General features: G+C 48.4%; 8 protein-coding genes across 8 annotated transcripts; 3 read left to right on the plus strand and 5 right to left on the minus strand.

Annotated features, from left to right (window-relative positions):
• Positions 1–10: 10 nt before the first annotated feature.
• Positions 11–1,824, minus strand: FSST1_009114 (translation elongation factor EF-1 alpha; the record flags this gene model as incomplete). Its single annotated transcript, XM_083226060.1, has 5 exons — positions 11–48; positions 90–1,187; positions 1,240–1,378; positions 1,612–1,674; positions 1,753–1,824. The coding sequence occupies 5 exons, from the start codon at positions 1,822–1,824 to the stop codon at positions 11–13; spliced, it is 1,410 nt and encodes a 469-aa protein (XP_083085075.1).
• A 3,813-nt stretch (positions 1,825–5,637) lies between these two features.
• FSST1_009115 (major facilitator superfamily domain-containing protein) lies at positions 5,638–7,109 on the minus strand (the record flags this gene model as incomplete). Its single annotated transcript, XM_083226061.1, has 3 exons — positions 5,638–6,703; positions 6,771–6,982; positions 7,038–7,109. The coding sequence occupies 3 exons, from the start codon at positions 7,107–7,109 to the stop codon at positions 5,638–5,640; spliced, it is 1,350 nt and encodes a 449-aa protein (XP_083085076.1).
• A 1,163-nt stretch (positions 7,110–8,272) lies between these two features.
• FSST1_009116 (cytochrome P450) lies at positions 8,273–10,054 on the minus strand (the record flags this gene model as incomplete). Its single annotated transcript, XM_083226062.1, has 3 exons — positions 8,273–9,312; positions 9,363–9,633; positions 9,686–10,054. 3 exons carry the CDS (start codon positions 10,052–10,054, stop codon positions 8,273–8,275), a joined length of 1,680 nt encoding a protein of 559 aa, XP_083085077.1.
• Positions 10,055–13,188: 3,134 nt separating this feature from the next.
• FSST1_009117 (uncharacterized protein) lies at positions 13,189–13,507 on the minus strand (the record flags this gene model as incomplete). Its single annotated transcript, XM_083223885.1, has 2 exons — positions 13,189–13,296; positions 13,418–13,507. The coding sequence occupies 2 exons, from the start codon at positions 13,505–13,507 to the stop codon at positions 13,189–13,191; spliced, it is 198 nt and encodes a 65-aa protein (XP_083085078.1).
• Positions 13,508–18,743: 5,236 nt separating this feature from the next.
• FSST1_009118 (uncharacterized protein) lies at positions 18,744–20,327 on the plus strand (the record flags this gene model as incomplete). The annotated part of the gene is made up of 1 exon (XM_083226064.1): positions 18,744–20,327. The coding sequence occupies one exon, from the start codon at positions 18,744–18,746 to the stop codon at positions 20,325–20,327; it is 1,584 nt and encodes a 527-aa protein (XP_083085079.1).
• A 346-nt stretch (positions 20,328–20,673) lies between these two features.
• Positions 20,674–21,372, plus strand: FSST1_009119 (Yae1 family protein; the record flags this gene model as incomplete). The annotated part of the gene is made up of 1 exon (XM_083226065.1): positions 20,674–21,372. The coding sequence occupies one exon, from the start codon at positions 20,674–20,676 to the stop codon at positions 21,370–21,372; it is 699 nt and encodes a 232-aa protein (XP_083085080.1).
• A 1,242-nt stretch (positions 21,373–22,614) lies between these two features.
• Positions 22,615–23,535, minus strand: FSST1_009120 (Cenp-O kinetochore centromere component-domain-containing protein; the record flags this gene model as incomplete). Its single annotated transcript, XM_083226066.1, has 2 exons — positions 22,615–23,408; positions 23,463–23,535. The coding sequence occupies 2 exons, from the start codon at positions 23,533–23,535 to the stop codon at positions 22,615–22,617; spliced, it is 867 nt and encodes a 288-aa protein (XP_083085081.1).
• Positions 23,536–24,812: 1,277 nt separating this feature from the next.
• FSST1_009121 (acetyl-coenzyme A transporter 1-domain-containing protein) lies at positions 24,813–26,599 on the plus strand (the record flags this gene model as incomplete). Its single annotated transcript, XM_083226067.1, has 2 exons — positions 24,813–26,212; positions 26,263–26,599. 2 exons carry the CDS (start codon positions 24,813–24,815, stop codon positions 26,597–26,599), a joined length of 1,737 nt encoding a protein of 578 aa, XP_083085082.1.
• Positions 26,600–27,171: the final 572 nt, after the last annotated feature.

A 27,171-nucleotide genomic window follows, 5' to 3' on the forward strand; every position in this document is an offset into this window, starting at 1 on the left:
AGCGAGTACATCAGCCCTTGGGCGTGAGACCAAAGTCGTAAGATCCCACTGAAGGTTGTCATTTCAGAAATAAGTCGCTTATTTCTTACCAGCCTTGGCAGCGGACTTGGTGACCTTGCCAGCAGTGCCAGTGGACTTCTCGACGGCCTTGATGACACCGACGGCGACGGTCTGTCGCATGTCACGGACGGCGAAACGACCCAGAGGAGGGTAGTCAGTGAAAGCCTCAACACACATGGGCTTGGAGGGAACCATCTTGACGATGGCGGAGTCACCAGACTTGATGAACTTGGGGGCGGCCTCAGTAGCCTTACCGGTTCGGCGGTCGATCTTCTCCTGGATCTCGGCGAACTTGCAAGCAATGTGGGCAGTGTGGCAATCGAGGACGGGAGCGTAACCAGCACCGACCTGGCCGGGGTGGTTGAGGACGATGACCTGGGCGATGAAAGAAGCGGCACCGGCAGGGGGGTCGTTCTTGGAGTCACCAGCGACGTTACCACGTCGGATGTCCTTGACGGAAACGTTCTTCACGTTGAAACCAACGTTGTCACCGGGCTGGCCCTCAGTGAGCTGCTCGTGGTGCATCTCAACGGACTTGACTTCAGTGGTGACGTTGGAAGGAGCGAAGGTAACGACCATACCGGGCTTGATGATACCAGTCTCGATACGGCCGACGGGAACCGTTCCAATACCACCAATCTTGTAGACATCCTGGAGGGGAAGTCGGAGAGGCTTGTCGTTGGGACGCTTGGGGGGCTCGATGGAGTCAATGGCCTCGAGGAGGGTCTTGCCAGAGAGCTTGCCGGACTTGATCTCACGCTCCCAACCCTTGTACCAGGGGCAGTTGGTGGAGGCAGTCAACATGTTGTCACCGTTGAAACCGGAGATGGGGACGAAAGCGACAGCCTTGGGGTTGTAGCCGACCTTCTTGATGAAAGAGGAGGTCTCCTTGATGATCTCCTGGTAACGGGCCTCAGACCACTTGGTGGTGTCCATCTTGTTGATGGCAACAATGAGGTTCTTGACACCAAGGGTGTAGGCAAGGAGAGCGTGCTCACGGGTCTGGCCATCCTTGGAGATACCAGCCTCGAACTCACCAGTACCGGCGGCAATGATGAGAATGGCGCAATCGGCCTGGGAAGTACCAGTGATCATGTTCTTGATGAAATCACGGTGACCGGGAGCGTCTGATAGGTGAGTTAGTGCGGGAATGTGATGGAGGTGGTAGTGACAACATACCAATGACGGTGACATAGTAGCGAGGAGTCTCGAACTTCCAGAGAGCGATATCGATGGTGATACCACGCTCACGCTCGGCTTTGAGCTTGTCAAGAACCCAAGCGTACTTGAAAGAACCCTTACCGAGCTCGGCGGCTTCCTATTGACAGGTTGTTAGTAACTGATCAACACGTGATGATGCGCGCCCGTGGCTTTAGAGGAAGGGCATGTCGCTCAAGTGGCGGGGTATGAGCCCCACCAAAAAAATTACGACAAAGTCGTAAAATTTTTGAACTCGAGCGGGGTAGCAGGCGTGTGTCGAGTCGTATCAGAGCGATTCGAATGATGGATCGATGGAAAGTAGGGCGCGCGATCGAGGAAAATGAGACCAACCTTCTCGAACTTCTCGATGGTTCGCTTGTCGATACCACCGCACTGGTAGATCAAGTGACCGGTCTATGATGTATGTCAGCACAAGCGTATCTTGAGGCTACCCCGCCAATTGTAGGCGAGCTTAGATTTGGGTCAACTTACAGTGGTCGACTTGCCAGAGTCGACGTGGCCGATGACGACGACGTTAAGGTGAGTCTTGTCCTCCTTACCCATTTTGACGGTTGTGGATGATTTGTGTGAAGGTTTTTGATGAACGTGCTGTGAAATGGTTAGCTGATGGTGCGATAACAGTAAGCGATGATGATGACTATCGAACAGATAGATGCAATGAAGCAAATGATCTTGTCGATATCCTTCTTCAAAGCCTTGGAAGGTCGTACGTACAGATTCGCAGATCGGATGCTTGAACCGGGTATGCGAGACGAGGAGGGAAGGGAAGAAAAATTTAAAGGGAAGTGGTGGGAGAAGGAGATTTAAAAAGGCCAGCAGGAGGGAGGGGTGGAGTGGGGTACGAGGCAGGTGCGGCGGCGCGGGGCAACCAGCTTGGGAAGCCCTAACAGAGTCGAGGTTTTTTTTTTGCACGGCAGGTGGGACTGGTCGGCCAATGACTGAGCTTCAAACCATAATGACGGCGAGTTCCATGAGCAAGAGCCTGATAGAATTGAGGAATGTTACGAGGAGGGGCCAGAGGGCTCAACAGAGGACACGATATCAGAAAGTTTTCACCAAGGAAGTCTCTGTACTGGGAATCTTCAGAGTATGTTTCTACTGTAGCTTTCATTGAGTTTATCTACGGCTTGCCTCGAGAAGCTGTCATGGCGCTGCTGTTGATTCTTTGGTCGATATCAGGACCTGAAGCCGGACTGACGCTGCGCAGACAAAGGCGATGCGCTTGTTTCAGTAGATCCCTGCAACTCAAAGAGACTATAGAGAACAGTACAGATGGTCCATAGCCTACTGCGATGCTCAACAACACTTGAAAACGTCTCTGGGGGTCTCATTACCAGCGCAATCATTTATCTCTATCTTGATTTCATACAATATCTGTCTACCACCGGCGACCATCTTCGTCCAAAAAAAATGGCACCTCTGTGTGGCGGTACCTAGCATCTGTTAGCAGGTACATGCGGGGCAATTGTTTTTTACGAATCTTTGTTGTGCGCAGGCATCGCCGCCCAAAGTTCAAAAAAAAAATTCTCTCTTTCGGCCTGAAGAAAATTCAATCATGGATGCTTGCACCTTGAGCGGTCGAGGCTCGGTGGGTTACCTTACGTGTGGTGGATGCGCGCGTCCGTCCTAGATTGTCTGGGGCCATTTTAGGCCTGCTACACCACGCCGTGGGACTCTTTTGCCCAACCCGGCCAGCATCTGAGGATTATGTTTTTTGTCCTTGCCCCTCATTCTGCGTCTGTCAGCCCAACGCAACTCCGGCGTGAGTCACTACGTGGTTTTACATCGTTATCTAGGTTGGTTCTATGCTTTCCGGTGATTGTGTCATGTACGTGGGATAGGGCACAGTGACAGAAGTTGTTGGCCATGCTATTTTTTCCTACCTCTGCCACCATCGATGATCGAAGAAGGAGGGGAGAGCTTCAAACTGGAGACTACCCCTCCACTCTGGCGCAGTCAGTTTCTGGCTCAGATTCCCTGCACGAATCAACGTCATGCTCCACTGATACTCTTAGCGTCTGTGGGTTGCCACCACCGCTGCGCGACCGGTGCACGGAAGATCTGGGCTTGGCCAGGATGTTTTGTCGCTGTGAGGTGGTCAAATAGGAAGTTGATTGTCGCGTATTAATTTTTTTTTCTTATGCCTACCAACCAAGCTGGAGGGGTAAAATGAAAACACCCATCAATAGAACTGTCATGACATCAGGAATAGAATTGTACCTAGTGTAATACTCGCAGTAGAGTGTCTACTGCAAATCCTCGCTCTAATATAATATGATGATACTGATTATAATCTCCGTCTATCGTTGCATTCCCTCGTCTTGCGTGTCTCATGCAACAGCTGTTGACTCTTGTGCCCCTCCCCCTCCTCGTCTACAAACCCCTCCATAGAAGTTCGGTCCACGCAAAACAAAGCCCATGCTAACCAGAGACAGAGCGCGCGCCAGACCAGAAAAAAACCAGCAGAAGGAGGGGCAAAAAAACTCATGTCCAGCCACTGTGGATCCTACACGAAGCGCAGCTGCAGCTCACCTTCGTTTGAACTTTTAGTGGAGGCTCTGATAAGTGAGGGTTTTGTGAATTCATGCAGCTTCAAATACCACCTCAATACTTTTTTTGATCAATACGCCGAGGTGGGTTCAGCATACTAGTCACTGCGACCTCTTAAATCAGTAGGAATTGTCAATTGTAAACAGAGAGAAACCCGTGGCAATTCATCCGTTAGATGCAGTTGGAACATGTCACTAAATTGCCGCCAGGATTTCTCTGGAGTTGTCATGGTAGGTTGAAGAGTTGTTTCAATGCATATCATCAATCTCTTGGCTTCGAAATTGGGCGCATATTCACGGCGGCTATGCTCCTCTTTCGTCTCCATTCTTGATATTTTTCTTCGTTGTCACATTGCCATTATGGAGAAGACATGTCTGCAGATATGAGACTGGTCCGAGGTGGTTTGTCCATTGTGGGTATGGTCTCTTCTGCATGCTTCGTTCGTTTCGGCTCCGCCGTCTGTTTGGCGCTTCGAAATATCAATTTTGTCACTTGACGGAAGATATCGTGAAGTTCTATGTGGAGGGAGCGGCATCTGAAATTATCTCATGATTCATAGAATATTTTTTTTCAAAATAGAAAAATCACTCTGCTCATACCCTCAGACCGCTATTGTTAAAATTTGTTGAGACGCATCAGAGACCCGATCTCGATGTCTGTTTAGGGTAGCAAAATAGCTTGTAACTTACACCAACCTTGACCTCACTCACCAGACCTAGGTATACAAGCAGGTATATCAATTATGAAAGTCTGTGCATGTTTATGACCAATGATTGTGAAATCGAGGGTTGCTATCATGTCCGCCGAGCTTGACCTATCCTGGCGGTTAGTTAAGCGGAGCCCAAAAAGTCATATAAAGTGCAGAACCCCCCTTGACTTTGTTACACATGGATGTTCGAATAGCGCCGTAGGCATGTCGCAGTCTATTGTTGTCGTAATTCGCGTCGAATAAATCGATCAAATCGAACAGCGCCGATACCGAGTTTTCAATTGATATTTCGAGAGTCGACATTGGTTGCTTCTCGACGACCTTTACTGCGCACTCGACAACAGATCCATTTGCGACTACAACCAAGACTAACATGATAAACTTAACGACAACATCGAACGACGGACCAATTCACACGAGCAACACCAACTGCATGTACAGTGACATCTGCTGAAGCCACTGTCTTTATTTATTCCATGCTATCCAATCGCTACATGCCGACCTGCACTCCGCCGTCTGTGACTCTGCAGCATCCCGCCAGCCGCCACCAACTGGCAGATAACCGCCCAACAGAATATAGTCTGCAACAACAATCCCTCTTTCAATAACCAGTAACCCAGCTCGGCCCCGTGGCCGAACGGTTAAAGAATTTGCAAGCCCGTATAGAGTAATAGCAACTCGTTGGCCTCCTATAACAGTATAGGCGACAGCCAAGGATCCTGGTGCAAATCCGGGTACGGGTATCTTTTGTTCTTTTTTTTGCCTTTTTCTCCCACTTTTGAGAAAACAGCTGCTCGTTCTTGTTCTATGTTCGAGACTGGAATCGATGCGACTCCCGTTCTGCCCGCTGCATTTTGCTGTCTTATGAATAAGAAAAACAGTAAGTAAACACGTTGACAAGCTACGGTATGAAGTCAAGCTGCTCAATTCAAGCCTATCGTAGTAAATTCAACAAGCCCGTAGAAGTGACATACAACACGAAAGACAACGTTCAGCTGTCTATCAGTGGTCTTACTATATAAAGGTCAAGTCCGGCTTAACCTCAATCTGTTATATACAAATTTCCCAACATCCACTGCGTACATCAACTACATAATTTACTGAACCTTACCCTCATCCTCCTTGCCCTTGGTGTTCATTCCCTTAGGCGTCTTCAATCCACCAAACACCGCTGCAGCGACAACTGCAATACCAGTGGCGCCCATAGTATATGCGACCTCTCGGCCAGCCCACCAGTATACACTTGTGAACAAGATGGGACCCAGGCCTCGGCCAAGCTGACCCCAGCTTCGTAACATACCGAGCTTGTTACCGCGCTCGTCCTCGTGAGCCTCGAAGCTGCTCAGAGCGTTCAAGCCAGTGACGACCGTGGCGGATGTGACTGCCAAACATGTTGCAGCTAGGTACAGACCACCAATGGTGTTGACCCGTCCCAAAAGAACGAAGGACGTAAGGCACGCAAGTGTACCGATACGGACGGACATCAGGGGTGGGAGACGTCGTGTAACACCACCCTGAAGGATGGATGCCACAAGTCCGACATAGCCCAATAATCGTCCATTCTTACCAGATGTAAAGGAGAAGAGTTCATATGTCATGAAAGACAGGGAGCTTTCCATGCCGGAGAAGAACAGCAGGAAGACGAAGTGAATGGCGTTCAAAAGGAAGTGAGAGTTGGTTCTCTCGACCTTCTTGGGCGCAACTTTCTTCTTCGCATCACCCTTGGCCCCAGCGTCGCGCATCGAAGGCAAAGTCTCAGGTAAACTAAAGTACAGATAAACCGTCTCAGTCACAATCAGCGCCAAACTGAAACCTGCAGCTGCAGCAAAGGGGTTCGCAGTGAAAGTCGAGAACGTGCTGAGCCAAGCACCAAGTCCAGGACCAAAGGTAAAAGCGATCGAGAAACACGCGCCGATTAAGGCCATGGTCGCGCCACGAGACGATTCGTCCGAGATGTCACTGGCCATTGCGGTTGCGAGCTGGACATTACCCTCTGATAGTCCACCAACAACACGGCTTGCGATGAAGGTTCGGAAATCGACAGCTGCAACCCAGAGCAGCACAGAGAGGATGTTACCGCACATGGACGCTAGGAGAGCTTTGCGACGGCCGTATCGATCGGAGAGAGCGCCGATAAGGGGCGATGCAATGGCCTGAAGAAGTCTATACGTAACGTAAGATTGTCAGCTTACGACTCAATGGCTGTTCATAGGACCTGTGGTGAACGCACGAGAATAGGGAGCCGAGAGCTCCACCTAGCAGAACAATATCATGACGCGACTCGATCGGGCGTGAGAACGAGGCCTTGTATCGGTGGAGGCCTGATAGAACATGCTGGAGGAGGGTTTGGGGCGCATCTTTGTCAAGAGGGACTTGGCCTTCGAGATCGCGATAGAATTCGAGAAGCTGCGGGAACAAGGGAAGGATAAAGGTGAAGGAGATCTAGATCAGAATAGTTAGCATGTAAAGCATATTTTAGTTTCAGCTTGCCGCGTACCAAGTCGAGGAGTAGTGAGACAGCAATAACGCGGAGGACTCGCTTCCTTGCAGCGGGATCAAACGCAGCCATGATGGCTATCTAAGGACAGATGATACGGTAAGAAAAAGTACAAATGATAACAATATAGAAACAGAACAAGTACATATATGGGGAAGAAGATAGAAAGAAAGAAGCAATCAATAAAAGAAGCGGAAGATAAAATCAGGAGACAGTGGACACTTGACCATCAAACGACATCGAATCTTCAAATAGAAAACGTGGTGGTTTCGGTCGGTGGCTGTTTGCTTTGACCTACCCGCGGCGAATGGATCCAATCTAATCCATCCATGGCTGGCTACGTCAACTAGAGTGCTCGGATAATAATAGGTGTTGTATCAGGTCCATTGTGTGGCGTCAGTCGTCCCCTGTAAATTAGGGGCTTCTAATTACTCGGGCATGGATGGAATGGACCTGTCGACGACAGAAGCTCCACTGCCATTTCGATGATTGTTAATAAATTCTCGAAGCATCAGATGAACTGCCGTGAATGTTTCAATACTAAGCCTGGGATCGGCATTGGAAGCGAGGCTTTATATTATAAGGTAACAATCATACAAGCGAAGGAACCAACATGTCAAGATGAATAATTGATGTTTTAACGTTTTGATTTGTTTATTTCATAACAGTAACTCATGGTTCTTTTTTTTTGGTCTCTTCGTCTAATAAATCTTATCTCTAGAACAAGTGCCCTTGTACTGGAGACGCGAAAATAGGCAAAGTAAACTCCTCTGTAGTTAATCCTTTCGGATTCGGCGTTCGTGTAATCTCATACATCGTATTTTTCGTGACATAGAAGACCATCCTCTTGCCCGTGCGCCTTTCGGCAATTGAAGATTGGGTCATATCCTTAGAGGTCCTCGTTCATCCATGCTCAACATAGGTGCTCAAGACTCGCGATCAGATTCCCCCTCTTCAGGAACAAGGTGTCATAAACAGACGACCTCCAGTAAGCAAAAGTACAGAATAATAGCGTAAGACATAGGAAAAGGCACGCATGTGCCGTATCGTATAAACATAAACATGAAACTCATAGCCTTCTCATGACATGATAACATAGTATAGCCTTCGTACAAACTCATTTCCATCAAATGTTCATAAAGAGAAAGAGACAGAAAGACACTGGGGTATCGCAAAGCAAAGCAAGGAAAGATACCAGTACCTTGATCTCCAAAGTGTGAAGTTTTTTACTTCACTTAGTAGGTTTCGAAGGCGAAGCGGAAACCTTCAGATCCCTTGTATGGGATGGGCATGAAGTAGTCGGCATCAATCTCACAATCTCGAACTCGGGTTTCGAAAATGCTGAGGTAGCCAACATCTCCATAGCGTTGATCGCCGTCATCGCTGCCAAACACAACTCCACCACTTCCCCATCTGCGGAAAAGTTTGGCTAGTGTAAGGTAAAGTTCGGCATGAGCCAGAGCCATGCCGAGGCAGATGCGGGAACCAGAGCAGAAGATGTCAAGGTACTTGTCGAGCCGCTCGCCATCTTCGACCCAGCGCTCAGGGTGGAAGCCTCGGGCGTCGTAAAAGATGCTCTCGTCCATGACAGTCTTGTAAGGACTCATGCCAACAATGGATCCTGGTGGAAGATTCCAGTCCTCGCCGTTCTCACGGTCATGGTATACGAGAGCTTCATCTGGTGCAACACGTGCGAGACGACTGCTAGTTCCGATACCAAGTCGCAGTGCTTCCTTGACCACTCCCCGAAGGTAGGGGAGCTTCTCCAGTCGTGACAGCGGAACCGTCTCATAAGCATCAGGCATGGCAGCAAAGAGTTCGTCTCGCAATTTGCGAAGAGTCTCAGGACGATTGAGGAGATGGAACGTGGCAAGGGACATGGCCCACGAAGTAGTGAGGGCGCCACCTTGAACACTGATTTGGCTTTCCTGAGCCTGGTGTGAAGCATTCTTCTCCCGTGTAGAGCGGGTCCTAGTTGACAGCATGGTAGGATGACCTCCATCCATTCTCCATTTACCAGTGCTCTGAGGAGGATCAACACTGTGAATCTGCTCGAAAATATCATTCTTCATCTTGAGAAAACCACCCCATCCTGGCATGCATCGATTCGAAATGGACTCGGGCAAAGCGTTGACAAGAGTGAGTACCCAATCGAGCTGCTGCACACATGGTCCCATGTGGGTACCGATGAGAAGGTCGTTGGTGACTTCGGCGCCAAAATCGGGTTTTTCGACAAGATGATCACTTCGAGCAAAAGCATATTCGTTGATAACGTCTAGTGATACTGTTAGAGGCGCGAGGTGATATAAAAATAAAGAAACTTACCATTGGTCAGGGCCGAGTAGGGATACATGACATCAAGAGGTTGGCCATTGGATACCTCGGCGTAGTTCATGAACGCAGTCAGAAGGGCTTCCACTCTTTCCTCAATCACCGGCTGCAGTTCGCGCACAGTTTGAGTTGTGTAAAGAGGGTTCAGCGCACTTCGCCGCAACTTGTTAAGGCTGTGGTCGATGGCAGCAAGAGGGCCTTCAGTCGCAGTCTTGGGGGCTGCGAGAGCGTTTGGGTGAGGGACTTGCGTACGAGGAGCACCGGACTAGGTTGATGTTAGTGATTGTCCTCGTTCTTCTGTAGCACAACGTGTTTACCTGCTGGGTGTAGAATGTCCACTTGTCCCTGCGTCGGCTAGGTCCGGAGTAGAGGTCTGAGAAGAACTCAGGGTCTCCAACATGAACTTCCCAGGGGTTGATGCGAACGATGGGGCCATATCGTTCATGCATATCGATGATCTTGTAGGTGTATTGTCCCCCTAAGACAAAATCGTAGTAGAATTCATAGTATTGAGTTAAAGCCGCCAGCTTGGGGCCTGGAATATGGGCCAGAGGGCTAAACCATAGTCTCCAGACCACAAGGGCAACGACATAGATGAGCCAGATGCCTGCAAGCAAGTACCCGGCCTGCTGCCAAGTAAGGGCAGCAATGGTCTCTTGGACCGCCATGATGGTGTTGGAATCCATTCATGAGCGACTCGCCCTATAGGACGGTATTGTCATTGAACAAGGTAAGGTTAAATATGAAATACCGGAGCGGCCATGGGCTCTCCAGGCTGCAGAGCAGAAGCCTTTGTGAAATCAGTTGGTCGAAAGCACGAGAAATAGTGCTGCATTTGTATTTCAAGCATTGTAAGCACAAGCCTTCACCGCATGGACTCTCCATCAGTCGGAGCGGATAGGCTGAGAGACGGGGAACAGTCTGCCGGGTGCGCGAGCGGGCCGCGTGGGGACGTTTCGATGGCGGTGAACGACAGCTCGGAAACCCAAGACAGGGGCGGCGCCAGTTGTCACCGCCAGTGCTGCGGATGTCGTTGGTCGAGAGGCAATCGTGCCTCATCCAAACAGTCTTAGTCGCGTGGAGGGCCAATTGGTGATGCATCCGGAAGCCGGGGAGCTTGCAAGCATCGCCGCCGCTTGCCTTTAATAGGATGCACCATCGGATCGCTAACACGTTTATGAAGGAGTTTTCAGGAACGAATTTAGTTCGAGGTTGGGAACTCCAGGGGTCCAAGAGGATGATTCTGAAAGTTGGTAGATTTTTCTAGAGAAGGATTCAGAATGAGAGGTTGGTTGGTGGTTGTGAATGTGGGAACGGCAGGTTGGACGGAGGTCGGTGGTTGGTGGTTCATACATTCATCAAATGTTACATGGCTTACACCTATTGGTGCAGGAAGGCAGCGGTGCTGTATGAAGGCCTAAGATGGGTGCTTCTGATCGGTTGCATCCGAGCTAATTTTTTGATGCAATGCACTTGGCCAAAAAAAGTGGGAGATGAGATGATGGCAGACATTTGGTAGCCCAGCTCGACCCTTTAATGCAATGTGATGCAGATGCAGAAGCAAAAGCAGACGCAGACAAGTGCTCACGGGCCATATACGGACCATTTTGACGGCAGATGTCAACACGACAGATGATGACATGCAGCAGGTAGAGTGTATTGTGTTTTTGAGCTCTGAAATAATACAATCAGATGTCAATATAGTGCAAATTGTTCGTCTGGCAAAGTGAGACTGGAAGACCAAATCAACTGCACATTTGCTTCCCTTGATACTTACTACCCGAAAACCGACGACATAAACACACGTGTGTAGTCAACACCTACGTGCCCCTCCTTCCCCTCACTAGGATAGCAGGATAATCACATTTTTGCTGTCCGTGATACCCATAAGCCACCCTATACTCTTCCCCATCCTATCCCACAAATCCATCTATCTTGACCGACAACTCCAAATGACTATGCCGAAAGAAGGACCACAGTTATACCGAAGCATTCAATTTGTCGCCTGTTCTGTGTGTTTCGGTAATTATAATCCTTGCGTGAAAGGTTGACTGGTACGAGAATCGACGGTGTGGGACCACACTGAAGCCATTATACACGTCGAACAGCAACAGCTACTACAGCAACAATCACCGTCCACTGATGTTTGTCCGAACATCACCGAGAATGTAGTCCAGGGACAACAAAAAATAAGACCAAAGCTTCATTTCAGCATATTTTTAATGATTGTAGGCCGACACGGTCTTTGCACTTCACATGTCACACCACTCAGGTGTATTCGGTGCTTGAGAAACACCATCGTGATGCTTACTTGCTAGAGATAACAGACACGCATATTTAACAAACTAAAGTGAGACTTTTGAGTCTGGATTATGGTCTTGCATGATATGATGCAACTGAAGCTCAAGTTGGCCATCACGATCGGTGTTCAGATGATCGATGTTTCAATAACCCGCACCTATTATGGTAGGCCACGACCTGACCATCTAGGTGACGCTCTTCTATTTGCCAGATCTGGATGTCGTATCCGATCTCATGCATTAGAAGAGGTCAGTGCAGTGGATGATAGATAGATAGAGAGATGAGAGAGTACAAATGGGGTTGGAGAGTAGACATCCCGCGTCCATACTGCTCCACCCCCACACGGAAATCCGGGGTAAATGCCTCCATTTATTATTAGTCCCAGATATGAAGCACCTGCCTACCTTACCTTGCCTTAAGTAGATGCTCATGCTGGGTTAATGCTGAAAGAGATAAGAGACGGGATGCACCCCTCCCTTCCTAAGCATTAAAATATAGGGCTGATTCGAACGTGTCGTTTCTTAAACTGGTCCCTGCTTCGGCTGTTGCCGCATCGTCGTCAATAGCCTCACTTTCGACTTACACACATACACCCAATCAGATCACGTGAAGACAACATTAACACCAACGACCGCAATTACGAAAAGGGTCATGCAATTAATTAATAGCCGTTTTATTTGTTCAATGGAAATGAATATCGCCTCCAGCCGGTCTTCTATTACAGCGTTAGCGTCAACTAAAGTCAACGGCCACCTTTCCTTGGTCAGGTATTCTGGACGTTGAAAAGAGGGGAAAAGGAAGGGTCGCGCATTCCTTACTCCAGGTCTCAACCGCCGTGGCTGGCAAACGGGTTTCAGATGACCACAAATTCGACCCTTCTCTTTCTTTCCTCCCTCGACAATACTTCGCCTTCATTCCATCGTCAATCAATTCGTTGCCACATCCCTCTCGATGGTTTATACACGATGCGAAACCGGAGTCATCAAGGAATTCTGCTTCCAATTGCATAGTACCTCTCTAGTGGGAGGACTCGAAAACGACAAGACGCCATCTGGGATGTCCCTGGATCGATTAATTAATACTCAGTTAGCTTCACAGGTTCCACTGGGTCCATTCATCTCCACCAGCCGATTCGAGATCACGATAGTTCAAACTATACTCTGTAGGGCTGCAACTTATGCAATAACGTTAACGCCCAGTCTCTTTAGTCCACAAAACGGTCAAACTATCGAACTCAATAAACGTCACAAAGCTGTCACCTCTAATCTCACGGAGATAGGCAAAGTATCAAGAATTATTGTTGCAAGTCGTATTCCCATAGGTGTAGGTATCAAAGTATTAAGTTGGTCCTGAGACCTTACGCACTCATTTGTACGTTTCTATAACCATATTGCCGTTTCCCCTCCTCCTGACAATCCCATAATAGATAGATCATGATCCGAGACCTGAGTATTCCGTCTAATAGTACTTTTCCGAACCGTTTCCCAAAGCAGAAAAAAGCATAACCCCACAAACTCCGTCATCCCACGGATCCCTTTTTATTTCGATCGGTAGTCGATATCATCATTGCAAAAACAGTGCGCATGTCGTTGAAGCACGCATGTCGGCTTGGTATTACAGTGTGGCCCTGAGGAGGGGTTAGCAACCTGAGTGGAAAAGTTTTGAGAACTAGGAAAACTGACCTGAGGCACGCTGGCTCATAACAGAAGTCTAGTCGCAAATGTTGCATCGTCTTATTGCTCAAGAACGGGAACGAGCTGAGGGCACTTCTTGCCCTTGGGGGGCTTGGGAGCACCAGGCTTGACAACGCCGGTGGTGTCGTAAGGTCCGCGAGGCATGATGATGGTGGTTTTTGTTGTTTTTGATTTGTTGGAGCGGTATAATAAAGGTTCGTTGTCCTGGAAGTTTGGACAAAGATAAATATGCTGATGAGTTGGTTGGTAGAGTCGTTTGGTTGTAGGTTTTGTGTGTGGGTATGTGTGTGTTGTAAAGCAGCAAGCAAGTAATGGCAAAGCTAAGCTGAACTGAACTGAGATGAACTGAACTGAAAGATAGGAATCCAAGGGCAACGCACACAACGGGGTATTCTTAAAAAACCAAGAGAAACTGATCGCAGCAAAGAAAATATGACGGGGACCATTTTGTCTTAAATCTGAGAAAGGTACCCCCGAAATTTGGAGGCTCGCGTGGCTTCTACGCACCGATACTTTCAGGTCTGGTCATTACCTGGCGGTCAACGCACAAACACCCCTGATAAGTTGTCCCTCCTAGCCCAGCTTTTGGAAGACGCCCCCCTGTGCCTGGTCCTATCCTAGCAGACCGCAGGCCTAGCTGTTCGACTATCCCAGTGCTAGGATCGGCAGGGGCCGTGAGCCTCTCTGTGTTTTTAGCACTGGACTGGTCTGGCGGCGGAACGCCAGGTCAAGTTGCCGGGCCCTGGTTTTGGACTGGTCTGGGGGATTATCCAAATGTGGCAATTGTTTGTTATGGCGATCGGGAGTCATGTTTGAGGCGGGATGGTTCTTGGGAGTCTCAATTCTCGATTTCAATCAACATGACTTACATGGCTCTCTTGAGCCAGAGAAGGAGGAGGAGGAGGAGCAGCAGCAGCAGCAGAGGGGGACCGATTTGGCTAGTCAGTTAGTCATGACTGCACCTGTGTACTGTGCTTGCTGTACAGCGCTGTGCTGTACATACAGACTCTAAAACGCAAGGCGAGCGAGATGAACCAGATCAAGGGCGTTTGATACGGGTCAAACCAGCCAGGGGTCGTCCAAAAAAGTTCAAGTGAAGGGATGGTGGACACCAGACCAGACCAAGCTTGTGGGGAATCTCAATCACTGTCCGGACCAGGATGAGGCTTGCAACTAGGGACTTGTATTCCAAACAGAATTCTAGAAGAGACGCCACGATGGATTTTGGGCTCAAAAGTCACTATACGTTGGGGCGCAAGGGGAAGCGAAGCAAAAGAAAAAAAGGGACGGTGAGCGACTCAGCTGGACTATGATGACATTCAGATCCAATCTCGGTGTGGGATAGCACACAGGATAGCATTTCATACATTATGACAAGTCGGCTAAGCTCTCCATCCGACGACACATCATTCCCGTTGAGACAAGACCAAAAACAGGGAGACACATTGTAAAAAAAACTATTAGTTTTTTTGTCAACCACTCAAATTAATTAATCAATGGTAGGCAAAAACACTGATTCAATACAAAAAGCAATAATTAAAACAGCATACGTACTCACTCGCACTGATCGTTTCTTCTCTTGTCCTCTCCGTCATCATACCACACCGACCGACGACCAGCTGCACATGAGTGTGTCAAGTACACGTCTCCCCGGCTATTCAGGCCTTGATGCATAGGATTAGGGTCGATGGGCATATAGGTAGGGTCGTTGTACATACTGTAGAGGTGACGTCTGTTGTGTGTTGTATTGTTTTGTCCACCGCTTTCGGGTAGACCCTAGCCTTGGTGCTACCTACGTATTAAACAAGCGGGCTGTTAAGTGGCAGTTGGGTCGGTCTGTTGTGCTGTTACTCCATAATATCGACGAGCCAGTTCATGTTCATGTGGACTGTTTGATGGATTGTGTTTTACAAGACCCCTTTCCCATCCCATCCCATCCCAACCCATCCACCCATTCCCATTCTTCCATCACCTAGGCAGCCAAGAATCTCCTTCGCACGAGCCAGTTCATTTCCCGAGCCACGTTATTATTTCATAGACCAGGGTCTAACTTTTTTTCTTTCCATTCTCCCATCCTTGACTAACACTAGAAATAAGAAGCCCGGTCATCTGTCACAGCCCTGTCAAAAAGAAAGCAAAAAAGGTACTGTATTAACGGCGTTGCCATTGAGTTTCCACTATCATCCATTGATGCGGTGCCATTGAGAGAACCACAAGCAACGCTGTCAAGGTTAATCTACCTACGCCAATACGGAACTCTCTCAAGTTTCCAGTTCCACGGTCCAGTGCCCTTTTTCGTCTGCCGATCGGTTCGGATGATGATTCCAAAGTTCCGGGAAGGATTGATTGGGATTGTCAAAAAAAAGTGTCTCCAGTGGCAAGGGAAGAGTTTCCCGAGTACGGAACATGTCGAGGGTAAGGATAATTGGTAAGGATGATTGATGGATACGGAATAGCTAGACAGTCATGGGTAAGTAGGTAATTTATTTATTCTTCCGACAGTTTTTGACAGGTTTCGGGTGTGAGGCAAACACAACTGCGACACGTCAAAGGCTAAGCTCAGATGCTGGGGCGATCGTTTTTTAAAACAAACAAATAAAAAAAAGATGCGGATACTGTGTGTGTAACCATGACATACGAGGCTCAAGTTGACGCACAGGAATTTTTGATCAGTATTTTTATTCATGATACACAACATTATGACCTACAGTTGTCAAAGTAAACAAATTGTCACTGATAATATCAATAGCAAGCAAAAACCACCAGGACAAGGATTCATGAATACGAATGAACCACACCCCATTACCGTTTATTACTACAAGAACATGCCTTAATTTTTTATTTTGTTTTATTTTTACCGAGTAGTACAACGGTCCTCAGCGATGAAGAAGGGTCCGAGAGCTTAATATGGCCAATCGGAGTCGGTTCCACGAGAACGGTCCTGTCTAAGTGCCCTTGAAATTCCATCCATTTGTAGGCTCCTTTTTTTTTTGTCCTCTTCTCTCACACCCCCAACCCCAACCCAACCCAAGTCATCCAATCCCATCTGCCAGCAGGCAAACCACGAGAAGTGCTTGTCCCGACTTTTCGCTGTGGGCTCTTTTTTAATTCCACCGGTACATGGAACCGAAAGTGTCGGATCACCGGGGCGGGTCCTTCTCCCTCTTGTTCCTAGCTGGATGGGTTACACCCAAGAATGAGAACCTATCTATCCCTGTTTGCCATGCGATCGAAAGCGCTTTGAACATCTGACAGAAATCAGATGCCGTGCAAGTGCCGCATCCCAAAAGGCTCTCACTCAGCTCAAGGGAGACGAAAATGTTGGGGAAAGGGTGTGTAGTGTGTGTGTGTGTGTGTGCGTGTGTCATATTGCGTCTTGTATGAGTCGAATGACTGACTGCATGTACCTATATGTAAGTGCCATCCTGTTAAAAAGTCCTTTTGTGCTGTAGCATGTACACTTCACTACACACGCTGGCTTCGTTGTCTAGCTCGGCCTGCGTTTCTGAGCCCAACTGGCAACGGAACGAAACCTGGAAAGCAAGTGTTGTCCGGACTGCAGGGGTCATATTCCCCGTACGTCGCAACTCACTCTATCACCCCCGGACAGCGGCAGCGTCAGAACCGTGGCTCCGGTGCCGACGCTCTAATCTAGCCTCCATGTCACTCGCTGTTCTACATACCTAGCTGGGCTAGCCTGTCTACTGGCTTTATTAGCTAGCTGCCCGGCCGGGGAGGGATTCGTTACCTGGGCACGGTTTCAGGACCAAAACTCATCCACCTGTAAGCGCCATCGAATCGGTGACAGCATGGCACAAGCAAGGCTGAACCTGGTTAAATTTTCTGTTGTTGCCTGTCTGTGTAGGGTTTCAAAGCCCGTGATGGGGAACTTTACGATCCCAAACGCCCCCCAGACCGCTAGATAACATACATTGTACCTACATGCGCATGTACATGCTACCGGTATACCGGCCGAGATGTCATGCTAAATTGGAGATCCGCTTTGGAACAACGAGGCTTCCTTCCAGACGGTTGGGCATGGGCCTGGGCCATGAGCACGGTTATTTTCCAGGCGGTGGGAGAAGTTCCAGAAGATTTCCCAACGAGTCAACCCTGCAAGGAAGCATTGCGTCAAGGGTACGCGAGCCGAATATCACAAATAGGAGTTTTGTGGTCATAGAGACTATACGGTATGAGGTGAAACGAATCCAGACCGACTCTCTTTTCCAATGCGGTGGATAAAATTGATGATGTTTCAATATCGGAATACCGCCTACCGACATAATGGTCCAGCTAGCCTCGGCATAATCGACAGATGGGGCTCTGACTTTGATACTGGTATAATGATCGGTATAAGCAAAGGACATCTGTCGGTCTGGAAGCCTGTAAGGGGATGGGTATTTACGGATGTTTGATATGTGGAATCTATCATGGAATGTGATCGCTCACTCCGATGAGAGATTGAGTAAGGAATAGTTGTTGTTTGATACACATGAGCCTGTTTGCCGGTCTTGATCAAAGACATATCTCTTTCATGAGAGACGAGACAAGAGACAAGAGCAATCAACGGCCTCCAATCAGCCAGCCAATGTTGTAAAGCGACAGGACAATGCAATCTACTTGGCGGTCTATTCATGCAGTTCCAGGGTCTAAATCAGACATGATGGGCCACCTCTGCATTCAAAATACTCCGTAGTCGCCATGTAGATCTACAAACTGCAGCAAAAAAGCAATGTTTGTTGCATGAGGCTACAAGCAGCCAAGAGCCTATCATGTCGGCATGTCTGGGGTTTCATGTACTCGTATTAATGACTCGCAATGTTTGTATAAATTAAATTGAGTTTGAATCATGTACCATTGCAGTAGAAAATACCCGTTATCAGGGGAAATTTACTTACTTTGTCTGTGCAGCTATTAAACGTAAACGCGAGTCAAAGACTCAAACTACAGCCCGGGCCAAAGCTACCTATCTCCTACTACAGAGTACCTCGTTGTACTGTAGTACTCTACGTAGCACTTGGGCATGACTCCACCATGGCTATCAAATTACTTACCATCAGTCTCTCGTCTTGTATCATATCAAAGTCTATTGAAGCAGCTTCAATATTCATTTATTCTCCTCCAATACTCGCAAGCCACACTCGTTGATATGCATGTTCTTCACGTGACCTATAATGTCTGCCTTCCATATGCGTCTAGCGCTTGCTCTGGCCCGACGTGATCCGCGGGGGCTGGAGCCAAGGCCAAAACGCGCTTCATCTCGAAACAGCTCAGCTTCATATTGACCTCCACTCTACGGCTTTAATAAGGGCCTGTCCTGAGTTATATCGCCTACAGTATTGTCGCATTATTGCATTTTATTTTTATTTTTGTTTCTGCAATGCCTGCCTGCCATGGTTGTCGAGTGCGTAAGGTCAAGTGCGATGATGGAAACCCCTGCTCGCCTTGCCGTCAGTTCGATGTCCAATGCATCAGGTCAACAGCGCCTAGGAAACGTCAGAACCCCAAGCGAGGACGACTTGTAGCCCAGGCCAGAGAAGGCAATATCCAGCAGCAGACGGTTCTTTCGCCAAGCGCTTCCGTGTCTCCTTCGGCAGTTCATTCAACGCCTCATGCAGCTAGCGAATGGCCGCCAGGGAGTAGCCCTGGTTCAGCATCAGCATCAGGTCCTTTCTCTCCAAACTCGGAGGCCTTTACCAATGGCTTCTTTCACTCGCTGCTGCCAGAGTTTGAAAAGGTCGTTTACCCTTTCAGTCCTGCAATCACTCCCGAGGAAATTCTCGCATCAATATCCATGATGCATCATAATCCCGAGGACGCAGCTCTGGTATACGCATACGCTGCCGTCACTACCTTTTTATCACAGACAGCAGACAACACGCACGGTAGTGTAGCAGCGCAAATAAGCAACCTGGTATACCACAGTCTCGAAGCACATCATCGTGCCGGTATCAGTAGTCATGGCCCTGGACGCGTAGATGAGGGGGTGCCTCACAGCATCAAGCGCATCATTACATGTATCTACCTCGAGATCTCAACAATGGGTTTAACTCGTCTCGACCGGAGTTTCAGCTTTATCCGGGAGGCAATATCATTAATTCAAGTCATGGAGGTCCAGCAACGGACGTTGCCAGACCCGACACGGACACCATATCCGATGGCTCGGTTCCAACAAGTTTACTGGGAGGCATATATACACGAAAGATTTCTTACCATCGCCGATGGATATCCTAGCATTATGCCCCCTCTTCACACAAACCTCTCGGCTACAGATGCCTCCACACCGGAACACATCAGAGTTGGGTTTAACTGCTTAATAGAACTCTTCCTGATTCTGGACGAAACGTTTCTCGCATGTTGGCAATCGCAACGGGGTTCAATTGGCGGGCTAACGGTGCAGTGGATCGAGAACAAGCAGGTGCAGCTTGACCAGGCTGAGATGAACGCCGCAGCGGCCGAGGCAAGGATGAGTACTGCTGGACACGCTGGCTTTACGGAACTGCAACGTGCCGACCTCTTCATCACGAGACTTTGGCTGCGCACATTGCTATGGCAGCTGGCTCTGTCACAAGGTCTTCTCCACTCCGGATCCTCCGATACAACGCATGAAGGGCTATCACTACAGTTCCCAGCGTCGCGTCTGTCAATACAACTCCGCAGTCTTGTTGGCAGGCTGGATAGTATTGTGAGTATAGCAACCCAGGGCAGTGGCATCATACAGAAGCTCTTTGAAATTGCCAGTACAATCGCCGATGTCCTCGCTCTTCCTACGGGTCACAACGCAGAAGACGGTCTTCGTTCGCATATTAAAGATTTTCTATATATTGTCAATTTCCTGCTGGAGTTGGGATTGATGAGAGAGAATCAGAAGGAGTATCTGCGTGAGAAATATCACATGTTACAGCCGTTGAATACAGATGAAGATACACCTGCACATAATGGAGAGCAGGCAGTTATGTCTTGATCTGACGAGGCCCATGTTGAGGATATCTGATTACTTAGCCAGGATAGGTTGATTCTACACGTACTAGTCAAAAGTAATACTAGCATGCATTATGAGTTATGATTACCAAGCTTCACCAACTGAGGAGACATATCCAAAAGGGAGGACATGTTTTGTTTGGCATGTAAACCAAAGGTAGTGTACGAAAATAAAGTCAAAATAAAGTGTGTACAAAGTAGGCATCTTAAACTCAGCTTCTTCAGACAAGGATTTCTAGCGCCACCAAAAAAAAAAAACAGGCACCCCCCACTCACACAACGTCAAACCTTGAAACCAATTCACGTAACCTACAAGTTCAACATCAAATATGCATTTCCAACCCGTCGAGCAAATGACTGACGAACCATATACCGCTCGTCCTCAGGATGAACCTCAAACTGATCATCCAGAAACAAACGATGCGCTAGATGACGTCTTTGGCTCGGGTCCTTCGTCACCTACAGAGCATCGTCACAACGATGAGTCAGGCACAGCTCACCCTTCTGATATCCGTCGATTACAGACAGAACATACGACAGCTGGATATCGTGAGGGCATCACGGTCTCCAAGGAGAGCAGTATTCAGGCTGGTTTCGATGAGGGGTTCAGTCTTGGCGCGAGCGTAGGACTTAGAGCAGGTCAACTGCTAGGTCTGCTAGAAGGCGTCGCAGAAGCCGTCCACAGCCTCAAAGACGCGGATTCTTCTAGGATCTTTGAGCTCACGAAGCAAGCACGCGAGGAACTCAGCACGCAGGGTATCTTCAAGCCCGAATACTGGGCTGAAGACGGGAACTGGAAGTACAAAGTTGAGCCTACCGCAGGCGCAGAGGAAGTTGTCTTTGCGGATGTGGCGGATGCGCACCCACTGGTGAAGAAATGGACAGAGGTTATTGAGGAGCAGATTAAGTTGTGGAAGATTGATCGGAGTATTTTGGATGATGAGACAGGTGTGAGGTTGGAGAGTATAATGGACGACACGCTAGGATCGGGAGCTGCACCAGTGGCAAAGAAGCCTTTGGATTGGTGAGGCTGTCCAGGACTTTGGAAAGACAGCTATTAAGCTAAAGAGGGACCCATGAGATCCAATTGGAAATATCGAGGTGTGTCTTTCTTTCTTGGATGAGACGGGCTAGCTAATGATTGCCAGAAGGGACATTTCGGAAGTGATTGAGATCCAACACAGAAGACATCTACAGGATTCTATCATGAGTTTAGCTATATTGACATTGCGAGGCGAGTCTACCTCGACGAAGTCCAAAGCAGTGTATGGGGATGACAAGCTCGACGTCTCACACGCCACCTGTCAGTAACCAGGGATAGTCTCTTGGCCTTGTTCCCAGGCCTGAGATCCGAGGATGCAATCATACATGTATCATGTACGAAGCCTCATATGATATGAAGAACAAGGAATATACACCGGTCAAGTTAAATGTGGTGCTGTGATGCTTTTTGCAGTATAGCTTGTTCTCTCGTTTTGCTAGACTAATAATCCCACACCCCAGTAACATAGCAACCCGGGAGCTGACCGAAGAGAGAAGTGGCATATATGGCCTGCTAATAATAGATATCGGCCATGCTTTGGCTGATATGTCGTATTGACAATGTGTTCTGTCACAAAGCTGCCTGTAGCCCATGCAGCTGAGTATCCAGAGCCGAGCACCAATCTTGCCCAGGTCCTGAACAGCTGAAATGGCCAAAAAAGAGCACTGCCGCTGATAAGCCCGTCCGAGCATCGGGCCACCTCGATGTTTGTTGTTTCGGGTGGCGCAACCCACCGCCTTCTCATACACCGACAATTGAACATCCGACATTCTATCCGAAACTCGAACTTTTCATATACACCATCTGAGCGCTATCAGCGCCCCTGGCTCTTTGAGTCTGAGTGCCCCTTGCGTCACCAGTGCTCGACCAGAAAGAATGCAGTTTGAGGGGACTCTTATTGCTGCCACTTCAACTCATCCACGCTGACAGCTCAAACACCCGCGTTTCCGTTCCTAACAGAAGGTGCATGTGGCTATCGATAGAGTGGCAGCACCGAGTGCATGTGTGCAGAAAATTTCTTTGCAATATTGGGGATAGGTCGAGCCTGCTAAGTGTGCCTCATGACCTGAAAGATAACCTTTTGTGCCTGAGACGGAAGGTCCACGGGTTGGCTCTTCTATCGTCTTCTGGCTCAGGATAATGTGTATTGGCTGTCGGGTATTGCGTGCCTCATATCTCATATCTCATTCGTCATTTCGTGATTTGTGGTGATTGTCGATCGTCAACTTCAGCCATTGACATACTCCTGAAGTGTCTTGGCCACATCTTCGATACGATCGTACTTGCCATACAGCTCTTTCGTCGTCTCCCAATCGCGGCCCTCTCTGCCAAACATCATAAGCTTGATAACATTGCCGTCGTTGTCCATTATAACTCTGCCGCTTCGGTCATCGGCCCAAGAAAACCTGATCTGCTTGGCCTCAATGTCTGCTATTCCGACCTCGACAATATCATCGGGTAAGACTGTGTCGTCAGTTCTGCCATGCAGACCTAGACTTCGTCTCAAATCGGCGGAGACACCCAATCTGTTGTGGTATCGCACGATCTCTCGTCGCAACGCCCTGACAAATCGATCCAAGTCCTGCTGGGGAGGATTGTCGCTTTCCGGTCGTGGAGCTGGGAGATGACGCGCCGCCAACCCGGAGATGGGAATCGCAGGAGGAAGTGTATTTCTGTGAACGCGCATATACTTCGAGTTGTAGTATGGCCGGTTGAGAAAGACGTAGTACGGTTGCAAGAACTGGCCCTTGGACATTATTTCGAATCGTAAGCCCAAGACATGACCGCCGTCGACTGAATTGGGATCAGGATCATGAACCTTGAAGGCTGTGGTGGAGCTGCACGAGCGGTAAAGGTTTTGTTGTGTATGTGCCTTTTGCTTTTCGGACTGGCTGAGGACTTTGGCGTGGGCCGAAGACTTGCGGGACGAGAACCCTTTGGTCGACTTGAGGAGAGCTTGTGTTGAAGGCGCGGAGAGGATGGTAGATGCTTGGATCTTGAGCGACTTGCGTAATGCAGCAGCTGGCTATGCGTCAGACAGTGTTTTTGAATGCGCCATTGGATTTAGCTACCAACCTTGTTCTTTAAGCGCTACAATTTCCCGATCAATAAGCTCGCTCTCTGTTGGAGGTGGAGTTTCGGATGACATGATGATGTTAGATGTATCGGGCGACAGGGTGAAGGATGAAATTGAGACTGCGATGATGAAGAAGATGATGATGCTGTTTTGATCTGTTTACAAAACAATGGTTTGAGAGTCACGATTGGTTGAAGCTTTGACAGGGACATTGATAAGATAAGACCGTCTTTGTAGTATCCGCTCGCCTCTGACTTGCATGGCCCCCCGTATAACAAGTTCGATGACTAGATTACCTAATTTGGGTTGATCACATGGAAATAATTCCTAATGAGATGTAATATTTTCTATCTACCTAGTATCGGTCGATGGGTACAAGATAATTATACTGAGCATATTCTGTTTTTTGTAAGCATTTTTTATGTCTTGGGTCCCTGGTTTGTCACACCCATAGAATATCACCCAGTGACAGATTGTAGGAGGTCTCATTGGCCATGATACTCCCCAGGCCCCGGAGCATCAACATCGTCCAACCCCTGACGCGCTTCCTTTTTGGGAAAAACTGAGTTCGGAGAGTGCTTGGCTTTCGGGGTTAAGTCGATCTATTCTGCTCGGTCCTTTCTGCGGTTTGTGAAGTAGATTTCTATCTTTATGTGTTTACTCTGGAATCTCCGCTCTATACATCTGTATTCTTCCGTTCAATTGCTTATTTCTTTACGTCAAATAAATACATCCTTCCTTAGACCCTCTCTTACATCGCCACCAAAAAAGGACCTGCCTTCAAGAGGCCAGCTAAGAACCAAAAAAAAAAAAACCGTCTCTATCGCCTATTCCCATTCAAGATTCTAGATCCATCCCCAGATAGAAAACAACCCAATCATATCACATCTTATAGAGGCCACGGTAGCGGGAGCCTGCAAGGTCCTCTTTTTCTGCCTGCGCCAACCCGTATCCGAAACGTCTACAGTGACCTTCTTAAGATTTCCAATCATTCACTCCTGGTACAGCAACGACTAACAACTTTCCCTTCCTTCCTTCCTTCCTGTCTGCTGCACTCCTTCAACTACTACATCCATTCTTACTCTCACTCACACTCTGATTATACTTTCTGTTACTTCTTTTCTTCTCCTTCTACTCTTTTCTCTTCAAACAATCTTCTACTCGTCTCCTATATTTGTACTTCTCCATAAAATACGTCACGCAAACGAGACAGATCCATCGAATCGCACCCGCATCTGACTTTGACGCTTTCGACGCCTCGTCGCATTCGTTCAACCCCCCTTTACAATCTACACCACCACTTTCTTTTACGCGCGCCGTAGCCTCGATCCTCTTTCCCTTCGGCACCTATGACCGCCAGAGCTCGACGACTTCAGAACAAACCCGGCCGGCCGCCCCTGATAATCAAGACTGGAGATACAGAGGATGCGAATGGGAACGGTCACATCAACGGCAACGGCAAAATGAGCAGCGGAGTAGAAATGCGCCGAAAGGCTGCTAATCCAGGAGACGAGAATGTCGCTGCAAACTTCATCAAGAGCGAATCCTTTTCCCTCGACGATCCTGTTCCAAAAACACCCGCCCTCAACGATCATGGCTTCTTCGAGCTTCCTCGACAGGACCAGAGGAGTTTCCTTCTCTTGGTGCTTCTATACTTTTTGCAGGGCATTCCCATGGGTTTAGCGACGGGTTCCGTGCCTTTCCTGCTCAAGAACCACATGTCTTACAGTGAGATTGGTGTCTTCAGTTTAGCCTCGTATCCATACTCGCTGAAGCTTCTCTGGAGTCCATTTGTGGACGCTGTCTGGAGCCCCAAGATTGGCCGACGCAAGACTTGGATTGTCCCCATTCAGTTCCTCTCCGGTTTCGGTATGGTATGGCTTGGATCCCACGTTGAAGCCATGATGGACACGGCTGGAAAGCCCGGCGGCATGACAGCCTTTTCCTTTATGTTGTGGTGGTTTTTCCTCGTCCTTATGTGCGCCACCCAGGATATTGCCGTAGATGGCTGGGCTCTGACACTCCTGACTCCTGGAAACGTATCGTATGCTTCGACTGCGCAAACCGTTGGTCTTACCGCTGGCCACTTCATGTCCTATACCGTTTTTCTTGCCTTCAACGCTGCCGATTTCGCCAACAAATGGTTCCGAACCGTTCCTTCCGATGAAGGTCTTCTCTCACTTGGAGGGTACCTCAAGTTTTGGGGTTGGTCCTACATCATTGTTACTATTGGACTCGGACTTTTGAAGAAGGAGGACAAGTCGCAGAATGAAGATGGTGTCTGGGATGTCTACCGTATCATGTGGGGTATTTTGAAACTTAAGAATGTTCAGACCATCATCATTGTTCATCTCATAGCCAAGATTGGCTTCCAAGCTAACGACGGTGTCACCAACTTGAAGCTTCTGGACAAGGGATTCGGCAAGGACAACATGGCTTTGACGGTTCTGATCGACTTCCCCTTCGAGATCGGTCTGGGTTACTATGCTGGAATGTGGTCTCAAAAGTACACCCCCATGCGTCTTTGGTGCTGGGGCTTTGTCGGTAGACTTGTCGCCGCTCTATCTGCTCAATTTGTTGTGGCAGTCTTTCCTTCTGAGGGAGTCACATCTTGGTATCTGTTGGTGGTTATCGCTGAGCACCTGTTCTCGACCTTTACCAACACCATCATGTTCGTTGCGGTCTCAGCTTTCCATGCCCGAGTGTCAGATCCTGTAATTGGCGGTACCTACATGACACTACTTGCAACGTAAGTAGTACACATCGTGTGTTCAAAGCGCACAAGCTAACAACTCATAGCGTATGCAACCTTGGTGGTACATTCCCCAGGTACTTTGTTCTGCAGCTCGTCGACAGCTTTACAGTGGCCACATGCCACCCTGGCAAGTCTGATGCTTCGGCATTGAAGGGCACACTCATCACCGAAGCCTTTTCATGCGCAGTGCAGTCCGAGAAGGAGCGATGCGAAGCCGGTGGTGGAGCATGCGAGATGACCCACGATGGATACTACACGGTGAACATTCTCTGTGTATTGTTTGGCGGCGCGACATTCTTCTGGTATATCAAGCCCAAGGTGATGCATCTCCAGAGTCTGCCATTGCGTGCATGGAGATTGACAAATGAGAACAAACGATAAAGTAAGAGAAGGAAAGAGTTGAGAATATAGAACGGCTACATGTATGGGTAGTAGAGAGTGGGAGGCCCGCGCTGCATTGTTGAATACCCGCGAAAATAGTAGTGTAATATACAGACTTGTCGACCAAAAGAGCATAAATATGTCGACTCCTTGGCGATGCGGACCAGATTAAATCTATTTGACATTATATCAGTTTACCTGACAGCTCTATGTGATAAATGACACGCATAACACCCACACGTGAAGATTTGTCTCTGAATTCCCTGGACATCCAACTATATCCCATGGCTCGTACGGAAAACATTCTTTAGCTGGTCACCCTCTAAGCACGAAGTGGTCTGAGAATTACTGGAATTTTACTCAGTTCTTTCTGTGCGATATTGTACTTGAGCACTGGTCCAACTTGGCGAGAACGCATGTGCATGAGACCAGATGGCAGAGGACCGCCGCTTTTGACGCTTCCTAGACTCTGTATGCCTTTTCGTACACAATCTTGCTCGGAGATATCAGAGCCAACTGTAGGAAAGGGGAAACGAAAGTCTAATGATCAGCATTAGCATTCAGCTTCGAGT

This window comes from Fusarium sambucinum, chromosome II (assembly GCF_050947815.1).
Source record: "Fusarium sambucinum isolate potato_lamoka chromosome II, whole genome shotgun sequence".
NCBI lineage: Eukaryota > Fungi > Ascomycota > Sordariomycetes > Hypocreales > Nectriaceae > Fusarium > Fusarium sambucinum.